The sequence below is a fragment of the Ochotona curzoniae genome, unplaced genomic scaffold, assembly GCF_017591425.1.
Source record: "Ochotona curzoniae isolate NIBS_2020 unplaced genomic scaffold, NIBS_Ocur_1.0 contig_48, whole genome shotgun sequence".
Classification (NCBI taxonomy): Eukaryota; Metazoa; Chordata; class Mammalia; order Lagomorpha; family Ochotonidae; genus Ochotona; species Ochotona curzoniae.
The window spans coordinates 2512574-2529114 of NW_024466391.1; the positions used below are offsets into that span (position 1 = coordinate 2512574).

Sequence of the window (16541 nt, forward strand, 5' to 3'; positions counted from 1 at the left end):
TGAAAAACTCAGCTCCAAACACTACAGTTTATTGCACATAAATAATGACTCTCAATAGGAAAATATGCACATTTGAGCAATCTACCGAGACAATATTTGTTATGAACAAAAGTAGCACTGAGGGGGTCTGGGAAGTTTTCGTACAGAGGCTCCAAGCAGTGCTGTGTCCTGCAACACGGCACGCACAACGGGAGAAGGGGCGCGAGTGAAATAGCGTTTCTGAACTCCTACTTAAGAACAATTTAACTTGTTCTGGTCATTAAAGAGGCATTTTTTTTAAAATGTAAACAAAATAAGTAAAAAGCAGTGTACTTATTAAGACTAAAGAAATTACAAAGGATGTTCATTTTCAAAGTTATCATGTTGAGGAAACATGATGGAATCAGACAGATAATTGAAAAATTACTTACTAATTGTCAAGATGTCGTCACCCCAAAAGGTCTCAGAGGACATGGATGGACCAGTGCTGGGTGCTAGGTCACTCACACTGCGCACCCCCAGCCCCGATGGGAGTCCCTCACCTGGGTCAGCCCCCCTTGAGTTGGCCGGTCAGCTCCAGGATCCCGGGCCCCCTCGGGGTCACAGGCCGAGACTGCTCCCGTCCCAGGGGTCCTGCTCAGTCTGTCACTTGATCTCCATTGAGGGGCTGCTCTGTAGGCTCCCCTGTGCTGGACAGGCCATCAAGGAGTCGGGTCTGGTCAGCTTTAGCCTTCTGCCAGTTTTACCGCAAAACACGCTCTCAAATTCCTAGAGTGAAGAAGCGATCGTTAGGGTTGGGGCACAAGCTACGGGACAAAGCAGGGCTTGCGGCCTCACTCAGCTCCCATCACCCAGGGGCGGGGGAGGGCAGGCATGTGACAGGGATCCAAACTTCCCAACAGCTATCACACTGTTTACAGCCATTTTTAAACTGTGTGAAAATATACACAGAATGTGCCACTTGAACCATTTTTGAGTTTCCAAGTCAGTGGCGGCACTACCCACTGGGCAGCCCCTGCCTCCCAGCCTACGGTCAGGGGGTCACCAGGGCTTGGAAGACCTGCTGCTACACGAGTCTGCCCTGTGCCTGCTAATGAACACAAATGCAGCCGGTCACCTCAAGGCCTCGGGAAAGGAAGCGAGGGCTGCATGGACATGCCCAACTCGGGCCAGACTCCCACTTCCGAATACATGCCACAGAATAAAAGCGGGGACAAGGGTCCAGTGCGCCAGCCCAGGACAGCGTGTGTTCGTGGAGAAGGCCACCACGAGGGGCTGTCGCCAGCCTGTTTCACTTTCTCCTCGGACCTGCAGCAATGGCTTTGCAACAGGGCAGGCCTGGGGTGTGTGCCCTCTGCAAACACTTTCCAGAACAGCAGTCTGTGCTTCAGGCTTCTCAGGCTGAACTGTGGTAAAACCCTGCCCGTGTACGGCTCAGCATTAGCACTCCCCCACCACGTCAACCGCCATGACCCCGGACAATGTTTCGTTCGATCAGCAACTGTACTTTTATTGAGATTTGTTTGAGCACAGAGAGACGGGTAGGGGAGAGAAGGCCAATCTGCAATCTGTAGTTTGCCCCCAGATGGCCCCAGTGGGGAGCGCTGGGCCAGGCAGAAGCCAGGAGCCACACACAGCACCTGCCGCCGCCCCCCGTCTTCCCATCTTCCCTGGGGCAGTGCAGGGACCTGGGTGGAAATAGGGCACCTTGGACATGAACAGCTGTCCTGGTGGGACATGGCAAGGCAGGTGGGGCCCCCCACTTGCACTTATTTAGAGGCAGACTGACTTCACAGCGCAGGTTACAATACAATCAGAGCAATGGATGTTATCTATAACCTCACACTGTCACAGTTTGTTTTAAATATCCAAAATCTTTCCTGTTATTTTGAAATGGCCCTGTTTTGTCATCCAAGCTGACCCCTAGGGAGGGAGGGAGGTGCCTTCATGTTCTTAGAAGTGCATCTCAGCCTAGTGGAACAGTGTCACTAATTCTCCCCCTTGGGCGGCGCCAGAATCCCATATGTGCATCGGATTGTGTCCTGGCAGCTGCACGTCCCATCCCGCTCCCGGCTGCGGCCTGGGAAAGCAGAGGAGGGTGGCCAAAGCCTTGGGCCCCTGCCCCCACGTGGGAGACCGGAGGAAGCTCCTGGCTCTGGATCAGCTCAGCTCCGACTGTTGCAGTCACTTGGTGTGAACCAGTGGATGAAAAACCTCTCTCTCCTCTGTAAATCTGATCTGCCTTCCAATAAAAATAAAGTTGTTTATCTTTGAAGTTCATGAAATCTTCTTTTTAAAAACAAGTTCAAGAACACAAGCTGCTCCTCCTGTACCCCTTCTGCCCCCACGCACCTGCAGGCTCTAGCCTTTCTGAGTCCGCACGCCTGCGGAAGGAGCCTCCACCTGCTGGCTCCCTCGGACACCTGACCGCTGGGCCCGACCCCGTGCATCACTCCCTACAGCCCCCGGGATGCCTCAGCAGGACGCCGGCTTGAAGCAGAGCCAGGACTCCGCCCCGGGCCCTTCCACACGGGGGCAAGAGTGCCAAATGCCCCACCACGTCCTCAGGGTCCAGCCCCGAAGGCCTTCCCTCCGTCCTTCAGCCGACAGCCACCTGGCTGTGTCTAATGTCCCTTCGGCCTCTTCCAAGCGTCTGCCCAGGGCACTGGTGGGTCACATGTGGCCTTTCTCCTGGGAAGTCTCAGCATGCAGTGTCCCACGAGGGCCGTGATCACTGACAGGCCCACCAGCAGACAGCGGGCCCCTTCACTCTGACACCCTCAGCAGCATCCGCTGTCCTCTGGCTCTCCCTGTGCTCTGCCGAGGGGAGTACTTGGTCAGACCTGCTGCCACATATATGTCCTCTTTGGAGACATGTCTTCACTCCTTCACCCACTGTTGCCCACAGGACTATTGCCTGCTCATGGGCACTGAGCCGTCTGTATGTCCTAGACAGACGTCCGAGGCCCGCGGTGGGCAGCCACCTTCCCTCCTCTGCCGCCCTGTGGTGGGCAGACCCTGAGCTGGACGACACCTCAGTGGTCAGTCTTTCCTGCTACGTGTTCTGGGGTCTTACCTGGCCTAGTAATGTTCGAGGTGCCCTCCTCGCACCTTTTCCGAGCAGCTGCAGCCGGGGGGCTCAACAGTCCAGTCCTCACTCCATTTTGTCTTGGTTTGTCACTTGGCAAGGGACAGCTTGGGTTTTTTAGTACACACAGAGCCTGCTTTCCCAGCACCACGTATTCTACACTCTCCTTTGCCGTCTTCTTCAATCGGCTGGCTGCAGCCCAGGTGGCCGGGCCTCCCTGCTCCCCAGGCCTGTCTGCGTCACGCCAGCTTGTATTGTTGGTCACAGCTGTACAGCACCTCCCAGCTTCCTCTTTTTGCTCATGGCCACTCCAGCTACTTGGGCTCTTCCACGGCTCCATACAGACTTGCTTGCCTCATCAATTTCTCTACAGAATGTTACTGCTATTTTGGTGGGGCTGCATTGAATGTGTAAACTGCTTTGGGTAATACGGATATATAAGTAACATGAATTCTTCCAGTTCAAGAACAAGAGATACCATTTCATTTGTGTCTTCTTTAATTTTGCTTCACTGTTTGGTAATAATTCTAAATTTTATTTTTATTCTTAATATTGTACATAGTTGAGACGGACGCATGCCCACGTGGGCCTCGTTAGGGTGGGGAGGTGAGTGGACACGTTTGTCTTTAAAAAAAAAAAAAAGACTTATTTATTTTTATTGGAAAGTCAGATATACAGAGGAGGAAAGACAAAGAGGAAGATCTTCCATCTGATGATTCACTCCCCAAGTGGCCACAACAGCCAGTGCTGAGCCAATCCGAAGCCAGGAGCCTCCTCCAGGTCTCCCATGCAGGTGCAGGATCCCAAGGTCTTGGGCCGTCCTCGACTACTTTCCCAGGCCACAGACAGGGAGCTGGATGGGAAGTGGGGCCACTTGGATTAGAACTGGCACCCACATGGGATTCTGGTGCATGCAAGGCAAGGACTTTAGCTTTTAGCTGCTAGGCTACTACACTGGGTCTTCCGTCTTTTGTTTTCTCCTGTGTCTGCAGGGGAGGTGGAGAGGGCCACTCCTTGCTGTCTAATACCATCAGCGCCTGGGATGGGGTGGTCCCTTGATGACACCTCGGACGCTGCGGCACGGCAGAATGCTGTGAGCGTTACCTGAGTGGCTTGGTAGCTCTGACACATCGTCAGTTTTGTTGGGAAAAGCCCTCCAAGGTCTACTGGTTGACCAGGCGTATCCACAGACCCAGACAGCTGCTGCAAGCTTGGCCAGGAGAACTGTCCATCCTCTGACCAGGCAGTCCGTATCCCCTGGCGGTCCTCGTGTCCTCGTGCACATCTGGGCATGCTACCAGGCACAGGCATCAGCAAACCAGGAGGTCACGGCTGAGGAATCCCCAATAAACCTTGCCGGGGTGACCTCAAACTTGACTCTTACATGTGCTTGCCAGTGCAGCGTCAGGTTTGGTCCATCCCCTAAACCAGTGAATGTGCAAACCAGTGGGTGTAGCTGCCTGGTTGGTTCTGCCCCCAACCCCAGCCCTGGTTCTTGTGCTCACCTGTGACAGGTACAGCCTACCAGAGCAGTGCCCACAGTTCTGCCAGCTCCAGGTTCTGCTCCTGGCAGGGGGTACTGTGGTCCAGCCTGATATGACTTGCATCCCGTCCTGGCATTTGCCCCCTGAGGCCTCCTTGGCTGACCTGTACCCATTCTGGCTCTCATGCATGCCAGCAGGTGCAGCAGCTTAGCCCAGCCCTCGTGTGAACTGGCAGCTGTTGTGGTCCAACCTGGCCTGGCCTGTACCGTCTTGGCTCTCACTCACGCCAGCGAGCATTGCCGACTGATCCTACCTGGCCCACTCTCAGCACAGTTCACACATGTGCCAACAGGTGCTGCAACCCAGCTTGGTCTAGCCTGCTTCCAGCCTCAGCTCTCAGACTCACCAGCAGCTGTGCCTAGCTGGGTAGTTCCCCTACCATGCAATGGATCTTGCGTGTGCCCTGGCTGACATGGCTGGACCCCAGTCCTGGCACTCACCAGAGGGTGCTACGGCCTTGCCCATCTGGTCTGCCCAGAGCCCAGCTCTCACATTCACCAGTGGGAGCTGCAGCCTAGCAGAAGAGTCCCTAGAGTTCCTCTACCATGCCCATTCCCAGCCCTGGGTCTCACACGTGCCGGTGGTTCCTTCAACACAGCCTGGCATGGCCCGCCTGCAGTCTCAGCTCCTGCTGGCAGGAGCTGCAGCCCAGGAGGGCGTGGCCCACATCCTGTCCTGGATGTTGTCCTGGCCTGACCCCAGACCTGGCCCACACTAAAGCTGTCGAGTGCTGCAGCTGTGCCTGGCCTGGCCAGCCCCAAGCCCTGGACTCTGGGCTTTCCAGAGGAAGCTACAGGCCAGTAGAGGAATTCCGCTCGTTCCCCTATTAGGTCTGCTCCCAGCCCCCAGAGATGGCAGGCGGGGCCCTGGTGAGTTTTGTGGTCCAGCCTGGCTCAGCCCATCACTACCCTAGCTCTCCACATAACCAGTGGATACTGCAGCCCACAGAGGCAGGCTAACAACTGCCCTACAGAATCTGTCCCCAGAGCCAGTTCTCTCGTGTCTTGGTGGGTGTTGCTGCCTAGCCTGACACCGCACACCCGTGCTGTGACACTCATGGGAAGGTACACGGCCTAGCCCAGCCCAGGCCTCCCACCTGGGCAGGTGCCTTGGCCTGACCCAGACATGCCCTCTGGTTTCACCCTCTAAACCACTCCATTTCAGTTCCCTTGCCTGCTTGTGAGTACGTGGCCCAGTCTGTGGGAGGTCCCAAAAGTCATTCCTCCCTGTTGAACACGCCCTCAGCTGCTCCCACTGCAATACAAGCCCAGACCCCTTCCCTTGGCAGTCTACAGCCCATCCCACCTGGGGGCCAGGGGAGTGTGTCCTGGCCCAGAGTTCCCCCACTTTTCTTTAAAAAAAGCAGCAGCAACAGCAACTATTCCGGCACACTGAGTGCACCAGAGTGCCAAGCAGCCACTGGCTGCCTTGATCCCAGCAGTGCGAACACTCGCCTAGGGACAAGACAGCCGAGAGAGTTGCCAGCAGCTGCAGAGTTGTAATGTTTTGTTTTGGAATTTGAAAGGCAGAATTACAGAGAATAGGAGAGACAAAGAGAAAGGGAGGAGGAGAGATTCATCTTCCATTCACTGGCTCACTCCCTGAACAGCTACAGTGCCAGGGGGCTGGGCCAGACAGGAGCCAGGAGCTTCCTCTGGATCTCCCATGCGGGGGCGGGGGCCCCAGGACTTGAGCCATCCTCTGCTGCGTTCCCAGGTCACAGCAGGGAGCTGCATGGGAAGTGGGGCAACTGGGACATGAAGCAGCACCCATGTAGGAGGCTGGTGCTTGCAGGTGGAGAATTAGCCAGTTGAGTTTCCACGCCAAACCCCCTTGTTAATTGTAACAGCTGTTCAGTGGACTTAATCTTAAAATACAATCTTAATCTCTAAATACAAGATCCTGTCACTTGCCATTATGCTTTCTATGATTTCGAGTGCTTCCGGCACCTCGTGTAACGTGATGGTCCGGCATGTTTCCATCACTCGGCAAGATGGCCTCCAGGGGTCTGTCCTTCCTTTCCATGGCCGGGTGGGATTTTACCCCACATCTGCTCCTTTCTTCAGTGACTGTGAACGCTACTGCCAAGAACATGCGTGTACAAGTGTCCGTTCCAACACTCAGGAATGGATTTGCTAGGGCACACAGTAACACCTGCCAGTTCTCCACAGGCTGAACCGTCTCATCCCACCCACATTGCACAGCGGCATCTCGGTGCGGCCCCAGTGGCTGGCTGGCACCCTCCCCTGTGATTCTTGCCACTCTGTAGATCTTCCTTGGAGAAATGCCTATTTATTTTAAGTCCCTTGTTGGTCTTTTGTTTTTATTTTCATTTTAATTGTTGCTAATAGCAGAGAGAGATATTTCATGTGCTGGTTCACTCCCCAGATGGCCACAACTGGGGCCAGTCGGAAGCCAGGAGCTTCTTCCAGGTCTCCCTGTGGGTGACCCAAGCATTGGGACTATCACCCACCGCTTTCCCAGGCACTTTCAGGAGCTGGATGGGAAACAGAGCAGCCAGGCCTCCAACCAGCCGGCGGCGACCTGATTCTACGCCTCGGCCCCGGCCCCGCTGCTGATACTTAACTCAAGTCCAGCATGAAGAGTCTAGGCTTCCGCTGCCCCTGGCGTAGCTTCGGAGTGGACACGGCCCACTCATCCACACTGTGACCAAAGCAAACTGCCACTGTCAGCAATGTGCACTCGGAAGACGTCTCCAGTCCTCTCCCGAAACTTGAAAAGGTTCTATAACACAACTGAAGATGGACAGTTCATCAGCGTGCTGTGTCCTGACTCCTGACTGTCACTTGGTGAGGTTCAGCTTTCCTTTGAGAGTAACTAAACCCAAGAATGAAACCATCATTTCTCAGATGTCAAAAGCACCTGATTTTCCAAACCACCACATGCCAGGGCACAGCTGCAGAGCGGGCAGGCAGTGAGCCAAGACCAAGGCCACGCACGGTCACTGCCCTCTCCCAGCATTTATGTCCAACAACCACACACAAAATAGGCGGGTTCAAGGGATTTTTACAATTTACCAAAACACCTTGGGATGACATCTGATCAAAGTGTATATTCACACTGGATTTGTAACCATAAAAACAATAGCAACGATACAAACTGTATTTCTTAGTAAGAAAAACTGGTAACTACAGAACAGATTGGCAGAGCAAGAAGCTACTTAGAAGCTACACAGTCTGTTCCACCGCGAGGCCTAAAGGACACTGGACATGGCCGCCAAGGCTCGCAAGAAACGCGCAAGGCAGAATGTGGCTGACGAGGCTCTGCAAGACGGCGCCCTGCCGGACAAGGTCACGAACAAGGTCAGGGGAGACAGCCTCGCGGGCCTCGGATGGGAGACCTGACAGGTGAACACGACGGCCATCTGAGAGAGGCTCACCTCCAGACCAGCCCAGAGTTGGGGACCGGCAGAGTCCCAACATGAACTCCGTTGCTTCTCCCTTCTGATAATTTCTGAAGAGGGAGTGTGCACAAGGCCCCATGTGCTGGTGTCCCCCTGGAGACCAGCCCCACGGCCTCCCATGTGAGTGGCTGCAGTCATTTAGATGCCTCTCAGGCCCAGCCCTGGCTGGAAGCTGGAGCCAGGAGACAGGTGGGACATGAGGGTCCCAACCGCTGACCCCGCCCTACAAGCTGCTTTCCTACATGATGTCTCTGCCCATTGCAAAGGGCAGAGAGAACTGAGATGCAGTACTTCACCCTAACCTGCTGCCTTCTCCAAGAGAGCAGACATCAAAATCTGCTGTAATCATTAGAAAGCAACAGACTCGGGCCTGGCGGCATGGCCTAGTGGCTGAAGTCCTTGCCTTGAGCATACCGGGATCCCATATGGGCGCCAGTTCTAATCCCAGCAGCTCACCTTCCCATCCAGCTCCCTGCTTGTGGCCTGGGAAAGCAGTTGAGGACGGCCCAAAGCCTTGGGACCTGGCACCCGCGTGGGAGACCTGGAGGAGGTTCCTGGCACCTGGCTTCGGATCGGTGCAGCACCGGCCGTTGCGGTCACTTGGGGAGTGAATCATCAGACGGAAGATCTTCCTCTCTGTCTTTCCTCCTCTGTATATATCTGACTTTGAAATAAAAATAAGTAAATCTTAAAAAAAAAAAAAAAAAACGGAAAGCAACAGACTCAAAGCGAAGGACGTAAACTCTCAGCAAATCCATTAGAAAACATGCAACTTCAGAAAGAAGCAGCAGACACAGGTTCTAAGATACTAAGGTGGAACACAGGACCGCGGCCCCAACCCCCCTAAGCTGGCAGCACAAGAAGCCCGGGGGAGGGGGTAGGGATCCAAGTCGTCCCAACGACAGGGACCCACTGCATCAGGGGAGGGCAGGAAGGGGCGACTCAGGAACACAGACGCATTCTTTTGCCAAGACTTTGCTTTCAAGACATGCCCAGCACAGCTCACATCCCTCTGCAGGGTGCAGCTGTACACTCCCACACAGACAAGACCCTGCGGCATGGCGTTTCCACGGGCACCGCCCAGCCTGTGGCTCCTGCATCCATGCCCACTGCCCTCTCACCGGCCCCGTGTGCCCCTTCACAAGAGCCATGCTACAGCGAGGGTCCCGACACGTCTGCCGGCTGGCGCACTTGTCACACCCCCCAATGCAGATACACAGGCTCAGCCAGCACAGTCTACCTCCCCGTCTTCATGCTCAGTTGCTTTTGCAGTAGTGCTGGCTACAGGGCACAGGGGTTGGGGATCCCACAGTTTCTTATGTGGCACAGATGGGGTCCCTGCAGTCTGTCACATGGGTGATCAGGAGAACCAGCTCTTAGGTTCAGGCCTGGGGACCTTAGGGTGCTCGGGAGAACCAGCTCTTGGGGAGGGGCTGGTTGCTCTGTGCCTCACCCTCCCACCTAGAAGGCTGCAGGTTCTGCTGTCTGGGCGGTGAAGCGGGGTTTGCACCTGGGGTGGCCCCTTGGCCACTGGCCTGGGGGTCACAGCATGCCCAGTGAGCGGCAGCCAGCAGGGGGCGCTGGGGAGGCTGGGGCAGAGCGTGTGTAGCATCTCTCACAGGCAGAGAGAAGCAGCATCTGTGGGAGCACGTGAGGACTACAGCACAGGGTAACATGGCAGGGTGCCAAGCCTTGGTGACAGGGCATGGAGAGTGGGCACCAGTACGTAGGCTATGCAGGCGCAAGAGCCTGACTACAGCGTCTACCACAGCTGGACATGCCCAGTGACTGGGGAGTAGGTTCCCTGCTGGATACAGAGTGGAACTAAACATGAGCCAGAAATCAGAGGCAGGACTGAGCGCCGACCCACATCCCGACTGCGCCGCTACACTCGGAGCCCATCGGGTGGTACCCCTGGCCCAGGGAGGCCGAGTCCTGGCACCTGGGTGAGGAAGGAGCACAGTGCGTGTGAACCTGGCAAGGGACCCAGGCATGTGTGGACAACAAGAGGAGCACGGCTGACCCAGCAGGGGTCCATTCTGGCACTGCCTCTCCAGGCTTGAAATTACAGCAAGAAACCAAAACCTGCAGCCAAGCAGCCCTACCCTTCCACCACCAAGGCCCAGGCAGCACCTTGGGCTCCGGGCAGCAGAGCCTCAGCCAGCACAGGACATGGGCCAGGGCTGTGCGGCACAAGATGACCCAGCTGTCCTCAGCCTCCTGGGACCTGGGCACACCACAGCAGCACACGGAACACGTGGGCCGAAACAGAGTCAGGTCTGTCACTGAGCTTGTGCGTGGTCAGTGCCATCTGATTCGTGCACTGGCCCAGGCCTCATGTTCACCTAGGAACATGACGTAACCTCCACCTGCCGGCCCTGGGCACAGCCACCAAGCACATCGTGCACGATGCTGACTGCCTGGCCCATGCCCTCCCACCCCCTCTCAACATCCACACAGCCAAGCTGCCCTGGGCGAGACTCACCTCCCCACAGCAGTGAGTGGGACAGAGGCTCTAAAATGCACCTCAGGGGCCCGTTCTCCCCAAGTGCCCTCCAGCCTGCAGCGCCATGCCTTGCCAGTCCCAGACACAGTGAGGCACTGCCCCCAAGTTCCTGCCCATCACCTGGGCCTCACAGACACCCGGCCCAGACAAGCCCAGCTGAGAATCCTGCAGGACCCTTCTGCCTAGGTCCTTGGACATGTGCTTGGCTGAGCAAAATGTAAACTAGAATAATCCAGAAAAGCACCTCAAACTCGCATGGACTACACCTGAAGAACAGATGTACACGTAAGAAAAGTCGCCCAGGAAAGGCTCTGGCACACGTTTCCCTGGCCCCGCAGGCAGTCGGCGGCCACGTCTGCCCGTTTCTGACAGGCCTGATGTCCAACCCAGACAATGCATCATTTCCGTCTAATTAAATTATTTGTTGAACAACAGAAAAGGGCTTTTACTCCAAAGATTATAAACACCATAGTCATATTTGAATGAATCACATAAAACCATCTTTTAAAATATAAAAGCTTTATTACAGTAGAACCGGCCACCACCTCTAACACAATGACTGCATCACAAATGACCAAAAATGCTCCAGGTTCAAGCAGCACGGCTTAATTGGGCTCGACACACAATGAAACACCTCAGCACAGGAAGGACTTGAGAAGGCACAGCATGAGAAGCCCAAGACAGACGCAGAGCCCAGCTCAAGCAGCCTGGCACTAGGCGCGGGGGCCCCTGGCACACTGGGCCCCCCACCCGGTCCACTGCGCTCCCTCTGTGGTGTCATCCGAGGGTTTGGCCAAGCCACAGACCCAGGACAGTGTGGGCCCTTTCCAAAGGCACAGCATTCCTGGAGGAGCATGGCTGCTGGCCCCAGTGACCGAGGCTGGCACCTGGGACTAGAGGTCTCCAAGGTGGACGCCGCGACTGCCGTGCCCCTTCCCGGAGGGCCACAGCTTTCAAGCCCAGAACCCAGAGCCCCGGGCAGAGGGTCATCAGCTCTCCGGGGGCTTTTCTGAGGACAATGACTGGACGGCACAGCCATCCGGGCCCCGGCATACGGCAGCCGCTCCTGCGCTGCCTACACTGCCAACGTGACCTGCGGCCTGCCCCATGAGCGGAGTGTTCACATGTGGGTCGGTACCGGACGCCAGGAGACGCACCGAGGCTGAAGGGCCACAGCCTGGCCGGGCACTGACCTTCTTGAGAGAATCCCCGTGTCTTTCCTGGATGTACTTCAGGAACGCCGTGGTCCACTGAAGCGTTGTTGCCTTGTCTGTCTCCGCGTTGCAAAACGGAACCAAGAGGTTCAACTCGTCACAGCAAATCCGGATTCTGCGCCTGCAGTCCAAAGCCAAAGGGGTCACTCCAGAGGCCGGGCCAATCAGCTCACTCCCAGCCTGGGCCTCCCAGGGGGACGGCAGTGTGCGGGGTAGCCTCCCACTGCCCAGAAAGCACTGGGCCGGGTCATCGGCCACACAGGCGCCCCAGGTTCAGATCGGAAGCTAAGCTGGAGCACTGTGCGTGCGCTCTCCGCCCCAGCAGCCCTTCACCTGGCTGACTCATGGTCGGCTCTCCAGGGGCCCAGCGCTGTGTCGGACCCGACACCGACACCCTGCTACGTCCTCCAACTCTCACGTGGACACAGCTCCAACCACAATGTGGCTCTCACTTTCACACTGAGTGTTCATACTACACTCAATAAAGTCCTAACTAAGCTAGCAGCTCATCTCCACACCTGTGGGTGTGCAGCTACGGAGCCTTTAAATATAATGTTGAAAAATTTGTTTTCATTTTACTTGAAAAGAGAGACACAGGGCGAAGAGTTTCATCAGCTGATGCAGTCTCCCAAATGCCCCCATGGCCAGGCTGGGCCAACAGCTCCCCATCCGGGCAGAGGGCCACGCACCTGAGGCACACCTGCAGGAAGCTGGAGTAGAACCCAGCCCAATCCTGCAATCCAGGCTGCAGCGGCCCACGGTCCTGTGGGCACTGGCTTCCAGCACCAATGACTGGCCACTGGCCCCCCAACAGACGCACGACACTCTTGGGGACCAGCCTGGTCACACTCCACGCCATCCACAGGAGCCCAGGGCTGCTCCCCAGTAGGAACTACACGAACATCAGGAAGTGCTCCAGTCGGTTTGTGAACACAGCTTTATTGACCCAACAACAAACAAGCTGGCTTAGTTCACCATTAGCGCCTTAGCAGATGCAGCAAAAAAACTACATGGGCCCCATAAATACACACAATTTTATGACTCAGACCAAAACGAAAAATATATAAACTACTTGGACCAGCATGGAGCCTCTGCCAGTGGTGCCAGCAACCCACATGGGTGCCGGTTCAAGTCTCAGCTGCTCCACTTCCCATCCAGCTCCCTGTTGATGGCCTGGGAGAGCAGCAGAGCATGGCCCAAGGCCTGGGGACCCTATACCCATGTGGGAGACCCAGAAAAAGCTCTGGGCTCCTGGCTTCAGACCAGCCCACCTCCAGCCTTTGCAGCTATTTGAGGAGTGAATCAGAGAATGAAGATTAAAAAAATGTAGACACCACTGCAGTTTCAAAGTTGCATATTTAAGTTGGTGTTTTACTGCCCTAGCAACACAGCAATTGGACAGAGCCCTGGGACGAAGGTGCTCACTCACACAGAAAATGCTGTGTGACCGTGAACCTGCAGAGAATGGTAAACAAAATCCTGACACAAAGCACTTCGCAGAACAGCTAGAACCTCTGCCTCCCCAGCACTTCTCAAAGGAGCAACACAGACCCCAACGGGCCTGCCCTGCGGCCACTGGCTGTGCAGGCTGCTTCGAGACTGGCCCAGCACTGGCTCCTGGCCCCCCCCGAGCTCAGGGGGCTGGAGGAGGCTCTCAGGATGCAGACCACAGGGGTCACACCCTACACCTGCCCACAGTCCCCAGGCACTGGGTCTCCCATGAGCCTCCCTGACTGGCAGCATCCCCTGCACCCCAACACAACACTACTGGCCCTGGGAGAGGGGACAGGCTTCCAGGCGCCTGGCCAGTTCTCCCCCAGGCCCACTGCCCACGCACCTCCCTTTGCAGACTGGGCTCTGGGTCCTTTCTCTGTGGTCAGTCACAGGCATCCCAGCCCATCCCTGAACCTAGAGTGGCCTGGGGCCCTGCCCAGCAAGGCAGCCCGGCTCCTTGCTCCTCCCTTCACGGCAGCAGCTGGGGGCTGCCTGGGAGGCCTGACCCCGCGAGCGTTACCTCCTGTCCCTCTCCATGCGATTGTGTCTCTCCCGCCGTTGAGACCTTCCTCCCGGGGGCCCGCTCGGGGCCTGCTCGCCCAGGGTGGACTGCGAGGACTCCGAGGCCTGCCAGACACCCTGCGTGGCCGGGGCGCCCTCGCCCACATTCTGAATCTCGCCAAGGGCTCTTCGTTCCATGTTCGTGTCCAGCTGCCGCATCCGACTCCGATTCCTCTTATTGATCGCTTGTTTACATAGCGCTTCTTCTTTGCAAAAAAAGGAAAGAGCAGTATTTCAACTTGGTATTCCTAACCAGCTGCCACACCACAGCACAGAAGTGGGGGAACCCAGGAACAGCACCGCCCGGCCCACCCCACCAGGTACGAGGGGAATCCCCCTCCCCAGCACTAGGCAGCCTATGCATCGTGTCAGAAGCCCCGAGCTCATCAACAGATGTCCTCCACAAAGAGAGAAAGCAGGAAGGGCCAGTTCCCCCCTTTCCCGCTCTGTCCACAATAGGGACAGTCAGTGGCAGACGGCCTGGAGGCCATGTACCCACGTCACACTGTGCACCACTGTTATGCCACAATGTGTAGCACGCCATGCTGTGCACTGCACCATGCTGTGGGGCATGCCACACTGTGCATGCCATGCTGTGCACCATGCCACGCTGTGCATGCCAGGCAGTGTGCCACACCGCACCACGCCACACTGTGCACCGCACCACGCTGTGTGCCAAGCCATGCTGTGCACGCCAGGCTCTGCACGCCACGCTGTGCAAATGCCATGCACCATTGCCACACAGTGCCTGATGCCAGGCTGTGCGCCATGCTGTGCGCCACACCACACTGTGTAAATGCCATGCACCATGCCACACTATGTAACATGCCACGCTGTGCGCCATGCCACACTGCAACACGCCACGCTTTGCGCTATGCCATGCTGTGCAAATGCCATGCACCATGCCACACCGCAACACGCCATGCTGTGCGCCACACCACACTGTGCTCCACGCCATGCTGTGCACGCCACAGAACCTGCCAGCTTCCCTCTGCCAAGCACAGCAGTGTCCGAGCAGGGGCACTCCCACGCCCCACACAAAACCCGTCCTCCAGTGTCCTCTGGCCTGGGATGACTGGCAAGCCTTCCCATGGCCTGATGGCACTTCACCCCTTCATCACAGCAGTGAACAAGGGGCTGGCTTTTCCCCTCACCTCCAGCCTTTAGGAACGTTAACAGCAAGACTGGCAGCATGTGGCACGTGTGACGAGAAGCAGTCACAGGGCGACATGGGGGCAGCCACGCATGCCACCGGCCACCCAGCTGCCTCCGGTCTGGAACCGCACAGCACAAGCTGGGCTGCTTTACTGAGTAGCTGGAGAATTTTGTTTTTGTTTTTCTCTACAAACTTGCCAGGTCAAGGGTTTTCCTTCTTCACTGGGGCCTCTGGCTCCAGCGCCCATCCCCAGCCTGCCTGCAGGCAGCGCCCAGACTTCTCCACTCCTCCGCCACCTCTCCCTGGGGCCGCATCCCCTGCACTCCCAGCCACGCTCAGCCTCGCGCCTCCGCCCTCGGGGACCCCAGGGCCCCCCACGCGTCAGTCATAGCTTACCTCCCACTTTGATCCAAACCTGCTCGGGCAAGGCTTTGCTTCTGCTGCCCAGCGCCTGCTTGGTGGACTCGATCTCCTGCTGGTAACAGAAAGAGAAGGCGCGCGGCAGCCCAAGGTCCTGGTGCTTGGCGGCCTCCACGGCCGAGCAGGAGCTCCCCGAACTCTGCGGGAGACGGACAGCCGCTCAGCGCACGGCCCCGCGCTCGGGCCGCTCCCCAGCCCGCGGGCGGCCGCTACCTGCGTCTGCGCCAGGCCGGAGCTGCCCGCGGCCGAGCAGGCGCCGCCGCTAAAGAGCGGGTAGGTGAACTGCAGCGCCGTCGTGGCGGCCGCCGTCTTGTTTTTCACGAGCGCCGTGCACTTGTTCTGCTGCTGATGGAGAGGGACATTCATCAGGTCGGACGGGTGCCGGATCAGAGTCACCAAACTGCCAGACACAGGAGGCCCGGGCCCCGTGAGGCGGCGGGCCTCGCCCCCGGGCCCCGCCGGGCACCCCGGCCCCCCGACGCACTTGTTGAGCGCCACGCCCGGCTGCTCGGCGGACTCGGGGCCGCGCGGGGCGGGCGGCGGCGGCTCGGCCGGCATGCTGTTGAAGCGGTCCTCCAGGCGGACGCGCACGGCCGGCTTGGCCCGCGCCTCGGGCGCACCCTCGGGGCCCTCCTTGGCGCCGTCGGGCCGCGCCCGCGCCCCCGCGCCCGCCGCGTCCGCGCCGCCCGGCGTCTTGTCGGCCGCGCCCGCCTCGCTCAGCAGCATCATGCGCAGCTCCTGGAAGTCGATGTGGCCCAGGCAGGGCGCGTCGGCCGCCAGCGCGGGCGGGCAGAGCACCGGGTAGACGGGCGGCGCGGCGCCCAGCGCGCCCACGCCCGCCGCGCCCGCGCCCGGCCCGGCCAGCAGCGCCGAGCTGAGGCGCGCCTCGAGCTCGCCGTCGGCCGCCTCCATGTGCGAGTAGAGGATGTGCTGCAGCTGCGTGTACTCGATCTCCGTCATCTCCACCAGGCTCAGGTCCGTGGTCGTGAAGCTCAGCCCCGGCTCGCCCAGCGCCGCGTCCCCGCCGCCCGCGCCCTCGGGGCCCGCGTCGCCGCCCGCCGCGCCCGCCTCAGGCGGCGGCTGCTCCCGCGGCCCGGGGCCCGACATGGCGGCGCGGCGCGGCCCAACGGCGGCGGGGCGCGGGCGGCCGACGCG

At 58.0% G+C, this 16541-nt stretch overlaps 1 protein-coding gene across 3 annotated transcripts; it reads right to left on the minus strand.

Moving 5' to 3' along the window:
- Positions 1-10: 10 nt before the first annotated feature.
- TCFL5 (transcription factor like 5) lies at positions 11-16493 on the minus strand. Of its 3 annotated transcripts, none has more exons than XM_040988271.1 (6): positions 15871-16493; positions 15600-15786; positions 15363-15525; positions 13770-14013; positions 11735-11876; positions 11-747 (listed from the first exon to the last, which is right to left on the minus strand). In XM_040988271.1, the coding sequence occupies exons 1-6, from the start codon at positions 16491-16493 to the stop codon at positions 625-627; spliced, it is 1482 nt and encodes a 493-aa protein (XP_040844205.1). In that variant the 3' UTR covers positions 11-624. The 3 variants fall into 3 exon arrangements, with proteins under 3 accessions (XP_040844205.1, XP_040844203.1, XP_040844202.1); XM_040988269.1 differs by having other exon boundaries at positions 13770-14016; XM_040988268.1 differs by lacking the exon at positions 11-747 and having other exon boundaries at positions 11093-11876.
- Between the last annotated feature and the right edge of the window lie 48 nt (positions 16494-16541).